Source organism: Coenobita brevimanus, chromosome 106, assembly GCF_032717465.1.
Source record: "Coenobita brevimanus isolate Jiangsu-jjx chromosome 106, ASM3271746v2, whole genome shotgun sequence".
NCBI lineage: Eukaryota > Metazoa > Arthropoda > Malacostraca > Decapoda > Coenobitidae > Coenobita > Coenobita brevimanus.
This window is the reverse complement of record NC_137059.1, coordinates 1,983,730-2,004,069: the sequence shown is the minus strand read 5'-3', so window position 1 is coordinate 2,004,069 and position 20,340 is coordinate 1,983,730. Positions and strand designations below refer to the sequence as shown.

Here is a 20,340-nt window from a genome sequence, read left to right as displayed (position 1 = left end):
GAAAAAGATCTTGGATGATGATGGTGGTGATGATGGTGATGATGATGAAGTAGGGCCCATTGTCGTTTAGAAGATGGAAATAAGGTTTAGGATATTAATGATGATGATGACGAAGAAGAACTCCGACATTTGTTTACCATAGGGCTGCGAGTTGGAGGAGGGGGAGGTCCTGTCTGCAGCCGTGTTGACCAAGGGGCAAGGTGAAGGCGGGTCGGGGCAGGGGTATGTGACGTCACTGGGGGAGGGGATGGGGATTGGGAGGAAGAAGGAGAGAGGGAGGAGGGTGGGGGAGGAATGGAGAGTAGGAGGAAGGGTAGGGGGAAGGAAGGCGGAGGGGGAGCAGCCACTTGTCACTTGGGTATGCGGACCTCGCCAGCCTTTCCACCCTCCTTCCAGCTTCCAGTCTCTTCATCCATTTTCTTTCCTCTTCACACAGTTTCAATTTCCAGCCATAACTCCACCATTTCTAACCATTCCATAATCCCAGGGCTGGTATATGATCCCTATATTATTTCTCCATTAGTTTTATTAGTTTGTATGAGTGTATTTTGGATGTTTTTGATGAATTTGATTTACCACTCGACGACCTCTGGCAGTTTGAGGAGGCAGAAGAGGCGCCATGTTGGTTTAGGGGTCATATGTATAGATTTTCTGGAGCTCAAGCTGTGTGTAAGATTATTTATTTATAGTTCCATAAAGAAAGCAGACACGCCGCAAGGGAACTAGAACTGAAAATTTAAGTGAAATAGAGAATTGTTGACGAAGATAATTGTCAGTTTATGGAGGCTGTTTTGTCGTAAGAACTGGCTAAGAATCTTTTTAAATAACGCCCTTCAGACTGCTATAGTGGTGCTTGTCGGCTCCCACGGCTCATCTGAGAATCGTATTTATAAAAGATCATATCCAATTTTTGCCATCCATAATTTCCATAGCGGTTCATAATCAACTTTTTTTTGGGGGGGGGAGGGGAAGGGCTTTTTTTTTTTTTTTTTTTATTACTAACTCTTTTTTTTTTTTTTTTGGGGGGGGGGTAGCTGAGTGAGTGAAAACAATATATAGAGAATTTTATATATAGCTTAACCCCTTCAGGCCGAGTACGTCAATAAACTGATTTCACTCATTTCCTGGCGATTTTATTCAGGTCGGGGCAGACTCTTCATTGAACTCTCTCTCTCTCTCTCTCTCTCTCTCTCTCTCTCTCTCTCTCTCTCTCTCTCTCTCCGCAAAGCCTCCCTCCTCCCCTGTCTCCCCCCTCCAAAACCTCCCTCCCTTCCTGTCTTCTCCTCCAAACCTTCTCTCTTCCTTCCTGCCTTCCCCCTCCAAACTCTCCCTCTCTCCCCCCTTCAATCCTCCCTCTCTCCCCCCCAGTAGTTCTCTCCCTGCCTCCCTCCCTCCCCCCAGTAACTCTCCCCCTCTCTCCCTCCCTCCTCCCAGTAGCCCTCCCCCTCCCTCCCCCCCTCAGTAGTTCTCTCCCTCCCTCCCTCCCTCAGTAGTTCTCTCCCTCCCTCCCTCCCCCCAGAAGTTCTCTCCCTCCCTCTCTCCCTTTGTGCACTGGCTTCTGATTAATGTAAGCTAATCTATCTGGAAACGTAGATAAGGATCAGGTGACCAGAGGAGTTGCCAGGCTGCATCCGTATTCACAGTTATTCTTAACTTTAATCTCGTGAGCCATAGACCTTTTTAAATTTAGCCTTGCTACCTCTTGAAGGATTTTTTTCCCTAGGACGATGTCATGCGGTGATAGTTTGTTTCAATAACAGGAGGATAATGAGCTGTATTGCGAAAAATAAATCGCTAAGGATCAAGTATTAAGAGATATCCATAGAGCTTTCCATCAAGAGCATACTCGTACATGTGGAAATTTTGGTGGAATGAGGAGAATGAATCGTTAAGAAAAAAGTGTTAAGGAATCTCCATATTTTTTCCATCAATAACATACACACACAAGAGGAAATTTTGTTGTAATGTGAGGAATGAATTGCTAAGAAAAAAGTGTTAGGGAATCACCAAATCCATTGAGATTGCCACCCGTCGTCACACAATGGCAGAGAAGATCCAAAGCCGTCATTCTCCCTAGCACTTCTTCCTTAACGATTTATTTTTGGATATGTCTGGTTAATATCCTCTTGCACGTTTTTTATGCAGAGTATGGGGACAGGCGAAGATAATAAGGTGTACTGAGCAAAATAAATCGATCAGGAAAGGGTGTTAGGGAGCCTCCTTAACCGACGAGAATGCGACCCCAGGTATCGTGAAAGATCGTGAAAAGGTGTGACAGCATCTTTGGGTTTCTGGACACGCTTTCTCACGCTTCTTGCAATACTGATGTCTTCCACTTAACCCTCAGCCTTCTACATATACTGTATATACTTTCCTCTTTCAACTCTGTCTACATATATTAACTTCCCTTTTCAACTCTGTCTTCATATATTAACTTCCCTTTTCGACTCTGGCTACATATATTACCTTCCCTCTTCAACTCTGTCTACATATAATAACTTTCTTTTTCAACTCTGCATACATATCTTAACTTTCCTTTTCAACTCTGTTTACATATCTTGACTTTCTTTTTCAACTCTGCCCACACATCTTCACTTTTTTCATCACATCTGAACGTGTACCCAGTGGACTGCAGGCTGAAACTCCCCTCCTCCTGTAGTCGACCGTCGTCTCGGGATATAGGAAGGGAGTTGAGAGATATTTGGATAAGCCCTTGGAACAGGAGGGGTTAGTCGCGGCCTTCATTATCCTTATCCTTCTCGTGGAGGGGGAGGATTTTAACCTCTTCTCTCCGATGACGCACGTGCTCTGTTATCGATACACCAGACGATTTCTTTCAGTTTTGGAGATAATTTTTAGACTGGATAAGCTCAGTAGCATTCCTTAATACACTGAGCAGGACTGGCCTTTATAACACTTAACAAAATCTGCGAATAGTAGTAGTATTATAGTAGTAGTAGTAGTAGTAGTTGTTGTTGTTGTTGTTGTTGTTGTTTTTGTTGTTGTTGCTGTAGCCCCAAGTTCATCTGAAATGTAAACCCAGTGGACTGCAGGCTGAAGTTGTCCTCTTCCTGCAGTCCACCATTCTCCTTTTGGGGGATAGGGAGGGAACAGAGGGACGTTTGTATAACCGGGTAATGGAGCCACCCAGTTAAATCGGTGCCACCACGTGAAGGCGTCTAGCACCTCAGTAAATAATAAGAAAAAAATATAAGTCACCTGATTCAAGGAGTTAAGATGATTTAAACTGTATAAGCAAAAATCAGGTGCATAAGAGGCCAACGTATTTTCTTGAGTAAGGGTTGGTGTGCAAGTTATAAATTCCAAGACAAACAACAGTGACGTGTGTGTGTGTGTGTGTGTGTGACCGCCACGCTTTAAGCAGCAGTATCTCAGGTGTGTGTGTGTGTGTGTGTGTGTGTGTGTGTGTGTGTGTGTGTGTGTGTGTGTATGCAAACATATATATACGAATAAAATGAACACACACACACACACACACACACACACACACACACACACACACACACACACACACACACACACACACACACACACACACACACACACAGAATTTCAAGATATACCCAAAACAAATCCCTAAGGAAGAGGTGCAACGTAACCTCCCATACCACAGTACGACCTCTAAGTCCAAAGCAAAGACAGTGGAATAGAAGACCAATTTTTCTCCCAAACTACACCCTACCGACACAGCCACCGCATCTCACAGGAAAATAAAAGTTCATAGTTCCCCACCGTCACCGTAACACATGGAACACAGTAAATCACGTAACACTGTAACACGTAACAGTAAATCACAGTCTTATGGTTTGTGGTCTTCGTCTCAGTACATATGCATTGTTTACTCAGTAGGTTTGCGGAACTCCTTGTGCTTCCGATGCCCAGCACATATTTTACTTAGGTATCTGTGTACGTCATCGTCATTATCATCGATAGTAGTAGTAGTAGCAGCAGATGTAGTAGTAGTAGTAGTAGTAGTAGTATCACAAACGTATTCATCATCATCCCAATCATTTAATAGGTGGAATCCAAAAAATTAAGATCAAGAATACAAAACCCCTGACGAAGGATTCCAAGAAAGAAGAAAGTGAAAAGAATAGATGAAAGAAAATGAGAACCTTAAACCATTTTCTTTTTCTCAGGCTAGGTCTCAGGTATACTAATTTATTTATACACACTTAGTCACGAACATGCTCATAGTCACGAAACACTCCACTATATATGAGTCTCTTGCATCACTCGTGACATGTAGCTTTCTTTCTCAGTTTCTCTCTCTCTCTCTCTCTCTCTCTCTCTCTCTCTTTTCTCTCGTTTGTGCCCCCTGGGGAATGGGGGGAAAGAATAGTTCCCCAATATCCCTGTTTGTCGTAAGAGGCGACTAAAAGGGGCCTTTTTGCCTCCGGACTTACCTGTCCTCTTCTGCTCCTCCGTCCTATCTTTCCTCTTTATATTTCCGTGTTCCTTCCGGCCTTTATTTTCCACGTACTCTAGCAGTGCCATATAGCCATGGTATGTCTTGGTGCTAATTCTTTATCATTCCTTCCTTCCTTCTCTCATTTTTCTCGTCTCTCTCTCTCTCTCTCTCTCTCTCTCTCTCTCTCTCTCTCTCTCTCACACACACACACACACACACACACACACACACACACACACACACACACACACACACACACACACACACACACACACACACACACACACACACACACACACACACACACACACACACACACAAATTGCTCAAAACGTCTTCCACTCCTAGCTTTGAAGCCATTTACGTGTCTCACCTGTCATTAAGCTCCGTCACACCTGTGTAATGAAATGAAAAGTTAGGTAAAAAAAAACAGAGGTGAAAGGAAGAAGATTTGAATGTCTACCTATCAACTACACGAGGGCAATTCTGGCAGCCATTCTGTTTTTTTTATTTCTAAGTCTAATTTGTCTCCTAGAACAAGACTCGCAGTACTATAGTTCGGTTACCTAAACTTGGCCCAGATTTTCGGGTATAATTTCGGAAATACACCCAACTAACGTAGAGTGAAATTCATATGTTCGCCATTTAGTCTATACAGTTTTTACCAATTTATCTTCCATATACATCCCTCGCAAACGCCCTTTTTAGTGGGGGTGGGGGTTGGTCAGCTCGTCTGTTATCTAATCTACCTCCAGACGAAATTAGGTTGTTACATTAGGTTAGGTTAGGTTTGATTAAATTAGGTTAGGTTAGGTTTGGACAGGACAGGTTAGGTTAGATGCAATGAAAGGCGGAGATAGGAGCTGGAGACTCACCCCCCCCCCATCTCCCGTTTTATGTACGAAGAAAAGCATGTGAAACGAATGCCTATATAAGAGACAATGCTTAGAACTGCTTAAAGTCAGCAATGGGCTTATTAATTCCAGTGTTCGTTAGCTGGGTGTATTTCCGAATATTTACCGATTTTCGTCCTTCTGCGGCTTTATTTCACGTAACCCAGTGGCACAGTAAGTCAGTACTCTGGCTCTACATCCGTTCCCTAGCACTTCTTCGTGACTAGCATCGAGGAGAAGTTAGGATGAGGGTGAGAGATGGAGTAAGGAAAGAAGGGAGGAGTTAGGGTGAGAGTGAGAGAGAGATTAAGGATGGAGAGAAGTAAGTGTGAGGGTAGTAGACATGCTAAGGAAGGTGGGGAGAAGTTATGGTGAGGGTAAGAGATATGCTAAGAAAGGTGGGGAGAAGTTAGGGTGATGGGGGGAAACATGCTAAGGAAGGTGGGGAGAAGTTAGGGTGATGGTGGGAAGCATACTAAGGAAGGAAAGAAGTAAGGGTGAGAGTAAGACACTAAGGAGCGAGGAAGGAGAAGTTAGGATAAGAGGGGAAGTTGGGGTAAGGGTAAAAGATGGGCTATGGAAGAAGAGGGGAAGGTGAGAGGTGAAATATGGACCCGAGGGAGGTGGAGCTAAGATGTGTGAGTTTGCGTAGTAGTGTGCGTGTCAGGAATATGTAGCGTGAGGACTGGCATGAGGAGACACACTGGCTAGCATGACCCCGCCGACTCCTGGTGTGCTGCTGCTGCTGCTGCTGTTCTGGGCGGTGGTGGCAGTAGTAGTGGTGGAAGCAGAGTCGTCACTCCTCCCTGCCATCATAGTGAGCCCTGCCATCACCCTGCCATCACACTCACTTCCATCATCATCATCATCATTATCATAATCATCATCATCATCATCATCATTATCATTATCACTATATCCATTCTCTTCCATCTGCTTCAGTTACTTATCACTCATATCAAAGTCACTTACTGATAGTCCTGTCTCATCCATGTCTTACTGATACTTGGGATATTCTACGGTTAAACTACCAGCATTTCAGAAGTTGCCAGATAGTGCTAAAAATGTACAGAGACTTTTGTCGGCAATTGGGCATCCATGAGTTAAAGTTCGCTGCCATTCCTGTACCATCGTTGCGTTCTGTCTTCCGTATATCTCATTCCTCACCCAAAACGACAGAGTATCATTCCTTCTCATACTCTTTTGCTGTGTGCGCCTCACCTAAAAGACAGAGGGTATTTTTCTTTCCTATACCCCTTCGTTCTAGGCATCTCATCCAGACAACAGAGAGTCCTTCCTTCTCACACTCTTTTGCTACATACTTCATACCCAAACGACAGAGTATCCTTCCTTGTTAAATTCTTTTATTGTGTGCTCATATTGCCATCAAAGGAAACAGCGTCTATTAAACCTTCCATCACCAAATTATTTATAGAAGTGTAGATGATGTTTTGCTTATATCTGTACGTCTTCTGGCTTAAAGGGACTTCATTAATATTTACATTATCGTCAGTGTTGATACACAAACACTTGGTCAACTTAACACTTTCAAACCCATTCAACTTATCATGCACCTGTTTTAATATTTAGGCATCGGTCTCTACTTTGGCTCTGTGTGTGTGTGTGTGTGTGTGTGTGTGTGTGTGTGTGTGTGTGTGTGTGTGTGTGTGTGTGTGTGTTTGTGTGTGTGCGTGTGTCCGTGTCCGTCCCGCAGGCCACTAAACGGAATAAATAATAGCAATACCGACAATCAATTACCCCCTCACCTCATTCCTTTCCCACACCCTCGCCATAATGTAATCTCTCCTCCGTAGCCCATGACAGTGTGACAATTAGTGATCAAAATATGCTGGTGGAGTTATATGCATAGTTAAGAGACTAGATCGATGTGGAACTTAGACTGACATGCTAACGAGAGGTGACATAGGTATCCAGGAAGGTAGGAACGTCGATAATGCGTAAATGATGTAATTGTAGTGATGGTGGTGATGGTGGTGGAGGTAGTAGTAGTAGTCATAGTAGCAGTAGTAGTAGTAAACCGAGGCTGGTCTGGAACGCGAACCAAGTGGACTGCAGGCTTAAGTCCCCCCTGTGTAGGTCACCATTCTCCTTTCGGGGGATAGGGATGTAGCTGAGAGGCGTTTGTATAACCAGGCAGTTGAGCCTCTCGGCTATATCAGTGCCACCACATGAAGGCGTCCCTACACCTGTAATTGATGTAAGTATAGCCTGCAAAAAAATACCATTTGAAAAACTAACCCTGTCATGATCAGGAGAAGTCTAGTAACTTTGATTTCTTTCTGGAGGAAGATTTAGACGCAAGGAGCTATTGTACACTCACCTTTATTGGTCCTTCCTGGAGAAAATATTTATAATCTACGATCATTCTTCCTTCGTAGTTGACATTTCTTTCCGCAGGAGGGACAGCGGACATGGGAAGACTTGACCCTCTCCTTTCTTTCTCCGTCCTGCAATTACAAGTCCTATTTATCTCCTTTCCTTGTCCCTCCTGGAAATGAAAATCCAGGTTATCACAGAAAATCGATCATATGTTCAACTATCTCACCCCAGACGATTTTTTTCAGCTGAGAGTGAGTCAAAGGAGCCTGAGCTAAGATTTTCACTATTAAGACAAGATCCAGAGCAGTCAGTTTGCAATCCAGGTTCCTAATTGCGATGCGTGATAAACAGGGGTAAAAGGGGAAGCAAACTGAGCCTACCAGTCTGCCCGGCAAGAGGTTAAGGCAGTTAAGAGGCGACGACTTCCTCATTCCTGGTGTTTTTGACGTTTTTTCGAAACTCATTAGGAACTTAGATTAACTTTATTGTTCAGCCGCGTATGCCTTCCCCCCCTCACGCACACACACACACACACACACACACACACACACACACACACACACACACACACACACACACACACACACACACACACACACACACACACACACACACACACACACACACACACAAATGGAATCCGTTTTTTCCACAGGCTTTTGTGTGTGGGGGGAGGGGGGGAGAAAGTTTTAGAAATACCGGAGCTGTGGTCTGGCATTACTAGAATCCAGATATTTCTCTTCTAGATCTCCAGAACCCTATGAATGAACAGTACAGATACAACTCTATGTACAGTATCTTAGAAACTGGATCTCAGGAATATTGTACCGAAAAAATCAAGTAATCAATCAATAAAAAGACAAATAGATAATAGAGAAATATAAGCTTCTTCTCTGCCAGTCAGGGCGTGTGGAGGGGAGGTGGGTGGAGTTGCAGGAGGCGGGTAAGCTGGTGGGTGACGTGCTGGAAGGTGAGGAGATGGGCAGCTGTTCGATCCTTCTACTACACGACGCTTCCTTGGCCCTCCCCACGCCCCTGCCCGCGTCTCTCCAAGGTCATCAGTTGGGCCTCTCCTTCAGCAGTGTAATAGAGGCCCAACCCCGTCTGCGGAATGAGGTAAGAGCGGCGTCTAGTAAGGGTTTACATTCCTGAGAACTTAGGAGGTTCTCTGTCCCCTGTTCCACATCAGTCTATTATTGTAGTTTTCGTTTTATTGTATGTTATTGCCGTATATTTCAGTTTAGCTAAGAAGTTATGTCCATAATCTTCGACGGTCATTTAAGAAACGGCTCAAGCCATTAAGACCAGTTTAGACCAGACGGGACAAATTCCAAAATATTTCTGGCTTCTCCCTACGTGTCAAGTGGGGTTGGTGGAGGATTAGTGCCCCTCCCTGTAAAACAATTAACTCTAAGCCCTTGGCCACCCCGTTTGGGATACATGGCGTCTGGCAATGGATGGGATGGAATACCTTGCATACACCTTGCATTTCTGGCTAGTCACTTCTTTTGGTCCAGATTGGTCCAAAGCTATTCTGCCTCCAGATCTGAACCGACTTTGTCAGACTCGACTATTTCTTGCATATAACACAGCATGGTAGCATCAGGCAGCTGGGATAGGCAGGAGAATATGCAAACATCACAAAAATAGTGACGTAATTGAGATGCATCTGTATTATGAAAAATCAAAATTGACTTGGGAAGTTAATACATTGCTCTCTAGATTCTTATACTTAACAGAATGATTACTTAGGCCAAAAAGAAGTGTTACTAACCCTTAACATTGCATCGTAAAGGATGATATCGACCGTCTGGCAGGGTGGGGACAGCGTGCGGGACAGTGGTAGTGATGTGAGGGTCGGTTTTTCGCGGTAGCTTCCCCACACCATCTCTCACAAACTAACAGACGATTTTAAACAGCAAAGACTATTCATAAAGAACCCTCGAATGCAGGAAGTTAATGAACACCACAACTAACCCTTCCAGTTCCAAAAAAGCCCTTCTAAATAGGAAAAATATCGTCTGCTGAGAAAATAAACCATCATAATACCGAAAAACTTTACGGGCTCGGCAGAGTGATGATACCGTATGCAGGACCGTGATAGTGATGGCGATGGGAGGGACCTGGCCACAGCTTCTCCAGTCACTCACCACCACAACCCTCTGGCCGGGGCATCACCACACCCTCCTGCTGGTCCTCTCCGATCCCCCTACACCTCTACACCCACAGGATCTCCTTCAGCACCCAGCCTTCAGGTAGGGCGTTATTATTGTTACATTCCCAACCCCTACACTACCATTTATATTTTATTAAACCTCAGCACCAACACTTAAATTTTCTTGCTAAGCCCTTCACTACCACTTAGATTTTATTAACCTCCTACACTACCACATATATGTTAATCCCTTCACTACGAGGATGCACATAATTTTGCACCGCACACAAAGACCCAAACATAAGATGGTGTAGGGAACTTGTGAGAAAATCCTGTACGGGAGGTTGCTTATCTGCCTTCGACGGATCTGCTTCGACAGACAGATCGGCATTCAGCAACAACAACATCATCATCATCATCATCATCATTACTAACAACAACAGCATCATCATCATCATCATCATCATCATCAGTCATCATCATCATCATCATCACCATCACCATCACCATCATCACAATCATCGTCATCATTAACATCATCATCATCATCATCATCATCATCATCAACTTCATTTTATGGAAGCTGTTTATAATGAAGACAGTGTATAATGACAGTTTTAAGTAAAGCAGATATTTTTACCTGTTTTTCTCTAATTGTGTAAATAAGTAGCGATATTTAATTCACAGGTTCAGCGTACAGGTGGTGTGTGCAGGTAGGATGGAGGGTAGAACATGGGAATTGTACACCACCTCTCTGTACACCGGAGCTCAAAGACACTCCACCCTCCACCTAGACACATGGACGCCTCAGGACGGCTTCAGGTGAGATTTGGTGCTTCAGGTAAGAACAGGTGCGTCAGGTGAGAAAAGGTGCTGAGAGACTATGTGCCTCAGGTGAGAAATGGTGCTTCAGGTGAGGTTGAGAGATTAGGTGCATCAGGTGAAAGAAAATGCTCAGAGTGAGAAAAGGTGCTTCAGGTGAGAGTAAGTGCTAGAGGTGAGAGTAAGTGCATCAGGTAAGATTAAGTGCATCAGTGGGAACAAGTGCATCAGGTGAGAACAGAATAGCAACTTGAATTAACAATACACTTTTCAAGAAGTCACTGAGTACCATGTGATCAGTAATGACATACGATCACTGAAAGAGCACAGAACAGTGTATTATCTCAACCACATCTAGAGTAGTTCTGCCTCCCTTGGCCAACCATCAAGGGGCATTCGTTTCCCGATAAGCTGGCCATTTAACCCACCCCAAGAACAGTGGACCATACTGTAACCTCATTCTCTTCCTTTTGGCCTTTCTTAACTGGTCAACTAATTCACCTCTATTCCAGTGGACCAAAATTTAATCCTCTCCTCTTCCCCTTGGCCATTCTTTCCCAGGAGAAACTAGCCAACGAATCTACTTTTATTCCAGTGAGTCAATATCCTTTCCTCTCCTCCTCTTGGCCAGGCGTCAGGTGCCACTGTTCCCTCATGACAAGCTGGCCAACATGGAGGGGTACACCTTCACCGTGGCGGCCCTCCCCTACGCCCCCTTCCTCGTCCCCTTCACCACCACGCTCTCGGGGCCTGGCAAGTAAGAGCTGTGTATTGAAGCTAAAAGGAGGAAGGGAGTTTTGTCAGGCAAAAATAGATTGTAGTGAGTAGTCAACTGGAACTGGAAGGAATATTTACGCAATTTTTCTAGGAACTCAAATGATGAATATTAGGCTTTTAGTGTGTGTGTGTGTGTGTGTGTGTGTGTGTGTGTGTGTGTGTGTGTGTGTCAGTCGCAATGTACCGAAAACACATTTAAATTGTACCATTTGAAAGTAAGCGAATGAATTTATCTATAAATGTGCATACGAACAATTACCTCTTATTGGATGTAGATTTTCAGGCTATCCTTCTGTGAGCTATGAATGCAGAATATTTTGATTTTTTGTGTGTACCCAGATGTCCACAAAAACAGACATTCTCAAAAATAATGTGATTAGATTTGGGGGGAGATACGGTGATTATTTTGTGTGTGTGTGTGTGTGTGTGTGTGTGTGTGTGTGTGTGTGTGTGTGGACGTAGGAGGCTTCGTATCACCTTTTCCTAAGCGATTTGTTTTGGATAATAGCCCCTCGATATTGTCTTGTACGTTGCTTATGTCGTTTTCATGTAGGGATGGTTTCCATAATGCAAGAGGCATGTCACATTGCCACATCTCACTGACACACACACACACACACACACACACACACACACACACACACACACACACACACACACACACACACACACACACACACACACACACACACACACACACACACACACACACACACACACACACACACACACACCCCTCATCCACTGCACAAACACTAGTCAAACACCCACTTCAATCCCCTCAGTGCGTTCCAGATTTCATGTGATGTGTGAAAGCTATAAACGAGGACACGTGCGAGTCTAAAGGCAAGAGCAGATGAAGCCACGTTTTTATAGGCATAACAAACGTGTGTGAATCCAGGAACTTATAATTCAATATAACCACAAAAACAGCAGGTACTTAATGCTCCTCAGTCCCAGGTCACTTTTTAAAATTTTAGTTTTGTGATCACCTGGCGAGATTTCTGAACTCAGGTAGGCTGTTTAATATCTATGGTGGTAAAGAAGGTTACATTTACAATTTTGATTTATAAAGAGGTGTTGGAGAGGGCCGCCTTCACGCACTGGCTCAGAGTTACCTGCGGCTCCACTGCCCGGATAGCAAACGTACCTCACCTCCCTCACACACACACACACACACACACACACACACACACACACACACACACACACACACACACACACACACACACACACACACACACACACACACCTCATCAACCGCACAAACCTCATCAACCCCACCATAAATAAGAACGACACACACAAAAAAAAGCAGAATTATCAAACCTACATCGCAGTGTCCACCAAAAAGGGCCACACCTCCACACACTCATCATTCAAGTGTGTGTAATTCGCAGGCAGAGTAAAGACATAAGTTGTGGTTTAGGAGTATGTGCTTGCAATACCGCAGTGTGTGTGTGTGTGTGTGTGTGTGATTTCACGTAACACCTTCCATTACCACAGCCAGCAGGGAGGTGACACTGAACTTTTGCAGGTGATAGTACACTTAACCTATTACCTCCCAGGGTTCCTGTGTGAGGGATTGTGCTGGAAGGATACTATGCGTACTGCCCTTCGCCCATCAGCTCATAGTCGCGAAGCTCATAGGTCCCTACCCCGGGGTTCCCTTGTTTATTATCTTTTGAAAATGCCCAGGTCTGTCCAGTACTAAGGACACTGGACGCAAATCTACTTACAGGTACCGAGGTCTGGAGGTGCGACTGATGGATTTACTGGCAGCTGCGGCAAATTTCAGCTACCGATACGTGGCACCAAAGGACTCTCAGTGGGGCCGACTACTGAAGAATGGAACCTGGACGGGCATGATAGGTTGGTTGCTGTTGATGTTGTTACTTAACTCCGATCTGTGTGGCCGAGCAGACCCGTCGACCAGTGGTAAGTAACTGCTTCTGTGGGTTCGTCCTACAGACTCAGTACAGTACATACGTTGTGTGAGGATCCAGCTCCTCTTTGTGGTAAACAGCTCCTCATCACGGCTGGACCAGGGCCCCTTCCATGGCTAGGTGCTGGAAAATATGAGGAGGTTTGCTCCCGGGTGGACGCCGCAGCTGCTCCACCCAGGGTTCACAGTGCCACCACGTGTAGGCCCCTCATCAGAAGAGGGACGTACTCTTATGGCTTCATTATTATATCCGAGATCAGGATTAGGTGGACAAGCTCCCAAATTTTTTCGATAATCCTAAAGCATAAGATGACACTATGATAAGACATATCTGACATCTCTGGATAATTCATGACTACATTTGTAACATGGGATGCAGGTTAATTACATCTGATATTCTAAGTAGAGGTATGTGATAAAAGAAATTAACACAGACCGTCCACAGGTATGGTAGTGAAGGAAGAGGCAGACTGGGCGGTAAGCGACATCACCTTCTCTCCCCAGCGCGAAGAATTTGTTGACTTCTCGAGGCCCTTTGTGTATGATGCCTCTGAACTGGTCACACCCAAAGCACAGCCTCTTCCCAGGTGGCTCAGTCCCGTCAGGTGAGCGTGTGAGAGGGAGGCGGTGGTCAGGTGGTTAGGGAAGCTGTGTGCTGTTCGAAAGAGCGCGACTGGGAGAAGCTTGGTTATTTGAATTTCGTTAAAACAAACTTTCCTTGTCCTACACAAGAACCACCGACTTGTAACAAAAATAATATCATCACACCAGTCCTGAATACGACTTAAATACGGTGGAAATTGGTGCCCATGTGGTGGCATGTAGGGATGTGTGTGGCATGCAGGTGAATTCAAGAGAGAGATGGGGGAAGAAATTTCGAATATGTTTACTTAGCACAGCAACGTTAACTTTAAAGATGCTTATTGATATTACTCTTTAACCATCAGTACTAAGAAGTTTTTCAAGTGCAGAGTTGAGATTAACCAAGACTGAACAAACCTATATTTCCAAGGTAAACTAATACAAAATACATAAATAATCTGCCTCTTCCTTAATCCTTCTCCCCCAGGCCTTTCAGAGGGGAGGTGTGGACGGCAGTGGCGGTGACTATGGCGGCTGCTGGTCCTTTCCTCTGGTTCATTGCACGCTCTTGTTACGGGAAATATAAACCCCGAGTGACGTGGTTCCATAAGCTGGGCAATGCTGTCATCTTTACCATTGGACCTATGCTGCAGGTGAGATAGACAGACAGATAGATAGATGGGGAGATAGACACAGACGGATAAAGAGAGATAGGTAGACAGGTAAGTACGTGGGTTGACAGATACATATACACATAGGCAGAGAGAGAGAGAGAGAGAGTGTGTGTGTGTGTGTGTGTGTGTGTGTGTGTGTGTTTACTTTTCCTCTCCTATCTTAACCTCTCATCTCCACTTTTTTTTTTTCCATCTCACACTCACCTCTTTATCAGTTCCTTTCCGCTGACCTAACATTCCCCTCTCTCATACTTGCCTCTCCCCGCCTCACCTCTTCCCATCCCTCTTCCCTCACCCTGTCATATCCTTCTCATTTCCCTTCCAGCGAGGCAATAAGCAAGACATGGTGGAGATGCCTGGACGAATCTTCTCCGGGTTCTGGCTGCTCTTCGCCATGATTGTGGGCATCTCGTATTCCTCCTCCCTCACCTCCTTCCTCATCATGCCGGGACTTCAAAAACCCATTGAAAATCTTAGGCAGCTGGTGACGTCTGATATAGGTTGGGCTAAGGTGAGGAGACTGAGATTTGTTGCTCTAATAATGCTACTTAGGGAAGAGCGAATGGTCACTTGGCTTAACTATCAGGATTGAGTAGCGTAGTTCCAGGTCCCTACGTTCTCGTTGAGGCATCAGAGGATTGGGTGGTGATAATAATAATGATGATGATAATGGTGATGATGATTGACATTTTTTAGAAGGTTCATGTAATTTTACGGTACCAGAATCAGCGTATCATTGAAATATTTACGCGCACACACACACACACACACACACACACACACACACACACACACACACACACACACACACACACACACACACACACACACACACACACACACACACACAGCCTAACCTAACCCATTCAACCTAACATAACAGAATCGAACCTCATATCAGTTAACTTACAAGTGCCAAAATCGACCACACGCCAGAAATCTGTTAACTGGAACTCTTGGTATTTGTGTATCTTAACAAGCTCCTCATCCCATCCTCATATCCAACCTCATCCTCACCCTCATCCTCATCCCTATCCTCATCCTATTTTTAACTTTTTTTTTAACTGAGAATTGCAGTACTCTGGGAGCTTATTGTACTTCTGACAGATTCCCTTGACTTTCAATGATGTTTGTGTGGGTGAAGTGTGTTTGCTCTAACTTGACAAAGATCCCTAACCCCTTTCAGCTCTGTTGATGGCCAGGTGTAGTCAGAATGGAGGGTCGATTTAACTATTTACCAAGGATGGAGGGTACAAAGGTTTATAAGAGTGAGGGGTGTAAGTTAGTGAGAGGGCAGCGACATGGTAGGGGCTACATGGAGGCGATTTATTTGTGGCCACCCAAGAACACACATTCCTGCCCCATAACTAAGGCTGATTAAATTCCATGCAGCCACGGGTTTAGGAGGGTTGTAGGAGTGGACCAGTTCCCTCACGTGAAAATGAACTGAGTACTGTTATTAAGGTTTCATTCACCCATAGCTCTTGGTATTACCTTCTGGGTCGATGCTACTAAGCCACCTACTACCTTGTGATATACTGTATAATGTGTGTGTGTGTGTGTGTGTGTGTGTGTGTGTGTGTGTGTGTGTGTGTGTATTTCAATGGTAAGCTGAATCCTGTACTATAAAAAGCATATAGATATTAAAAAAGTAAACCAGATCATCTCGGGAAGGGGAACTAAGTGCCTGGTGTTGAAACGGTATACGGAACTGAAATATATCGCACAGGTATACTTCGGCGGGGTCCAGAGCGCCCTGCTGGAGGAGACACGCGACCCTGTGCTTGTGGCGCTGCGGGAGGGCGTGCAGTGGCGGGATTCACTCGAGGGGATCCTGAGGGAGGTGGTATCTGGACGCCTCGCTACCTGGGACAACAGCATCACCACACGCCTCCTGGTGGCCATCAAGTACACTGATAAGGCGGGCAGGCCAAAGGTGCATTTCCCAGGATTTGAGCTTCTTCAGGAGAGGATTGCGTGGCCCATGCAACAACACGCTCCCTATAAGAGAAGGTGGGGCTGATTGCATGCTGAAAGCTTGTTGAATATTGTGTGCACTACCTGTTGATTGCATGGAGGACACCTGTAATCTGGTGTATGAATATTTTTTGTGTGTTTTTCTTCCTTTGCGTCATCTGTTAAACAAATATTTCTGGATACCCACTGCATACCTGGTGAATAAAAGGCTTGCTCAGAACACTAGCTGACTACTTACTGTCTGAGTGTTGTCTGAGTTGTGGCTGAATGTTGAATACGTATTGATATCTTGCTGCATACTTGTTGAATACCACCCAAGTACATGTTAAACACCCATTGCATACTGGTTCATCAAAATACCTGTTGAATACCTATTGAATACCTGTTGAATACCCTTTGAATACCCACAGATTAACACCCATTGCATACTGGTTCATCAAAATACCTGTTGAATACCTATTGAATACCTGTTGAATACCCTTTGAATACCCACAGATTAAAGCATATGAGAGTGTCGCGTGCTTACCTCCCCTCCTTCTTCTTTATCCTCAGGCTGGATGAACTCATAGATCGTGTGGTGCAGGCAGGACTCGTTACGAAGTGGCTGGAGGTAAAGACTCAATTTTTACTTTCTTTTTACTGCCCCCAGACGATTTTATTCAGCCCAGGAGAGAGGCTTTTGGAACTGGAGGGGTTAGATATAGCCTTCATGAAACCCCTCAGTACGATGGAATCCCCTTATTCTATTTTATTCTTGCTGTCTCCAGACGATTTTATTCAGCGTAAGAGGGATTGACCGTATAGTGGCGATGAAAATTCCAACGACCATTTTGAACGATAGAGATAGATAGACAGACAGACAAACAGATAGATAGATAGATAGACAGATAGATAGTTGGATAGACTTTTATTCTTGCCATCATTAGACGTTCTTTTATTCTAGCTTCCACAAGATGAAAAGTATACGAACATACATACATACATACAGTACATACATACATACATACATACACATACAAACATTCAAATACACATACATACAAACATACATACAAACATACATGCAGACATACATACAGATAGACAGACAGATAGCTAGACAAAGCATTGCCTAGTCCTGTCTTCTTCTCTCTTTCTCTCTAGTTCATAATCTTCGAGGAGCAGAATCTCGCGAGACAGAGACGAGAATCAGAGACGGAGACGGGCGAGGAAGAGACAGACACACAGGGGAGCACTGTGGTCCTGTCTCTGCATCACTTCCAGGGGCCTTTCTTTGTCCTCCTGCTGGGCTGTGTCGCAGGGGGTGTCATCCTCGCTATAGAGATCTGTGTATCATTCTTACGCAGTGATATGGATGTAAAATAGATTCCCATACGCACACAGAGACATACCGGTGCACACATAAATACACACACACACACACACACACACACACACACACACACACACACACACACACACACACACACAAATTCTGCACGTAAATTTCCTCCGTCCGTCTGTCTTTCCATCAACATTATATTTCTATTTGTCAATCTATCTGTCTGTTTATCTATGTCCATCATGTATCTATCTATGCATCTATCTATCCATACACATCATACGACCTCAACCATATCCGTATCTGAGTGTATGAATGACCATTATTTTTTTTTTCAATTTTCACCTGCATATTCAACTGCAACAATAATTACCTTAGTCTAATATGCAATAAAATCAACGAGCAGATGTCTTTTCCATTATCATTCTCCCAAAGATGAATGGATCTCGAATTTTGGCTCTCTGTTATTGTTTTTTTATTATTTTTTCTTGGAGGGAGCAATCTTACGGGCTTCTGACATCTGAATCCTTCTTCCTAGCATAAATTAAAAAAAAAATCCATTCAAGGGCGTCTGTTTACTTCAATTTTGGCTCCTTCAGTACCACGACGTATTTTCTTTTTCGACGATGTAATTCAGCTTAGTGTACTTGTAGTGGGAGAGTAAATGAAGGCTGTATTTAACCTCATTTTCGAAAAGTCTCAGTATGTCTAGCTAGGCGTCTTAATCCCGTCATAGATGGTCACAAACAAATCGCCCTCCTGTCACCCTGTTCTCTGGTATTAGGCTACCCTCCCCCCAACTCACGTCCCTCTCATATATCCCTCAGCCCCATCTCACCCTCGGTCACCCCCTCCTTTTCCCTCTCCACCTCACCCACATACACTCCTCTAGTCAGCCTCTCAATCTCAACCCCCACGTTGTAAAATAAAACTAATTGGAGGTAACAAGAGAGCAATAAGATGTACGTCATATGATTTAAGAAGTTGTGTGCAGCCAAATACTCCAATTTCTCTTCAAGCTAGTAAACAGATAGTGAAGAATTCCAATCCTCTGTGTTTGTGGTACGTTGTGGTTCGTTTTCAGTTGGAGCGAACTTTTAATCATCAGTATTGTTTGTAGCTTAACTCTGGTCTGTCTGGGTGACCACTCCCGTCGACCGCAGGTAAGCAGCTGGTTCTATGGGGCCGTCGTACAGGTTCAGTACTGTATCTGGCCAAGACTGTTTTATCTTAACACGCACACGCACGCACGCAAACACACACACACACACACACACACACACACACACACACACACACACACACACACACACACACACACACACACACACACACACACACACACACACACACACACACACACACACAGCATACTAGCGTCCGTAAACATCCATTTTAGAGAGACCTTTCTTTCTGCATTAGGTATTAATAAAACAACCAAAATCTGTTCTTCGTCTTCTTTGGCATATAAATCTCACAATATACACATAATTCTCTGCCTGTCTCGCATATGTATTACGTACTCCAATCTTAACTCGTTTTTCATTCCCTTTTTGCGTTCACTAGGCGATTTTATTCAGCTTAGGAGAGATTTTTCGAACTGGAGGGATTAGGTACGTCCCCCACTGTCCCCCTTCACTGCATGGGGTCCTTCTAGCTGAAGAAAATCGTCTGGAGGCTGCAGGAATTAGTCACGAAAGCTGTTCTCGTTGTGAATGGACTGAAACATAAAACCTTCCCTGCCATCACTCTCAAAATCGTCTTCACACCTGCGTAGAAATAAAAATATATATATATAAAATATAAAGGTGACTGACGACCAAGATTAAGCCTTTGTAGAGCCAGGGAATTAAGTATCTTCTTAAAATTTGTATGAAAACATTGTGGAAAAATCGAACAGTGTGAGAAATACATTAGTCCAGTTGAGGCTTGGGTTATGTTTCGTCAGTTTTGAATATTTTTCTGGCACAGCTTGAATGATAGTCGATTCCCTGACCCTACCTTCATTGTACGGTGAAAAATGAGCGGAAAATTTATTAAACGTTTAGTGGTAACTTAGTGAACATAGCTGGCAATGTACAGGATTATTTTTTATATATTTACAGAACATAAAATGAAACTCAAAATATTAATGGAAAAACTATACCCACATACTCATTAAATTTGAATTCAGTATGTGGATATAATTCTATCTGAATGGCGACACTGTAAAATCAATACAATGAGAATATATTAGAATCTGGTTTTGGTTTTCTAGCGAGGATGCCCTGCCCACTTTGCAGACGACTGGTTAATTTCACTGCATGAAAGACAGTGCAACGCTTCTTCATTATTTCATTTCATTGCCTTAGTCCCATTAGTGTCACTGTCAACGTCACGTCAGCCACTCATTGCTCAACATTTTGTGGGGGGCGTGGTTCAG

The 20,340-nt window shown here is 44.1% G+C and overlaps 1 protein-coding gene across 1 annotated transcript; it reads left to right on the top strand.

The window, feature by feature from the left end:
• The first annotated feature begins 9,771 nt into the window (after positions 1–9,771).
• LOC145416478 (glutamate receptor ionotropic, delta-2-like) lies at positions 9,772–17,962 on the top strand. The gene is made up of 10 exons (XM_080285434.1): positions 9,772–9,920; positions 10,508–10,642; positions 11,274–11,399; positions 13,161–13,291; positions 13,810–13,969; positions 14,434–14,599; positions 14,946–15,131; positions 16,350–16,633; positions 17,150–17,207; positions 17,741–17,962. Exons 1-10 carry the CDS (start codon positions 9,772–9,774, stop codon positions 17,960–17,962), a joined length of 1,617 nt encoding a protein of 538 aa, XP_080141560.1.
• The last annotated feature ends 2,378 nt before the right edge of the window (positions 17,963–20,340 follow it).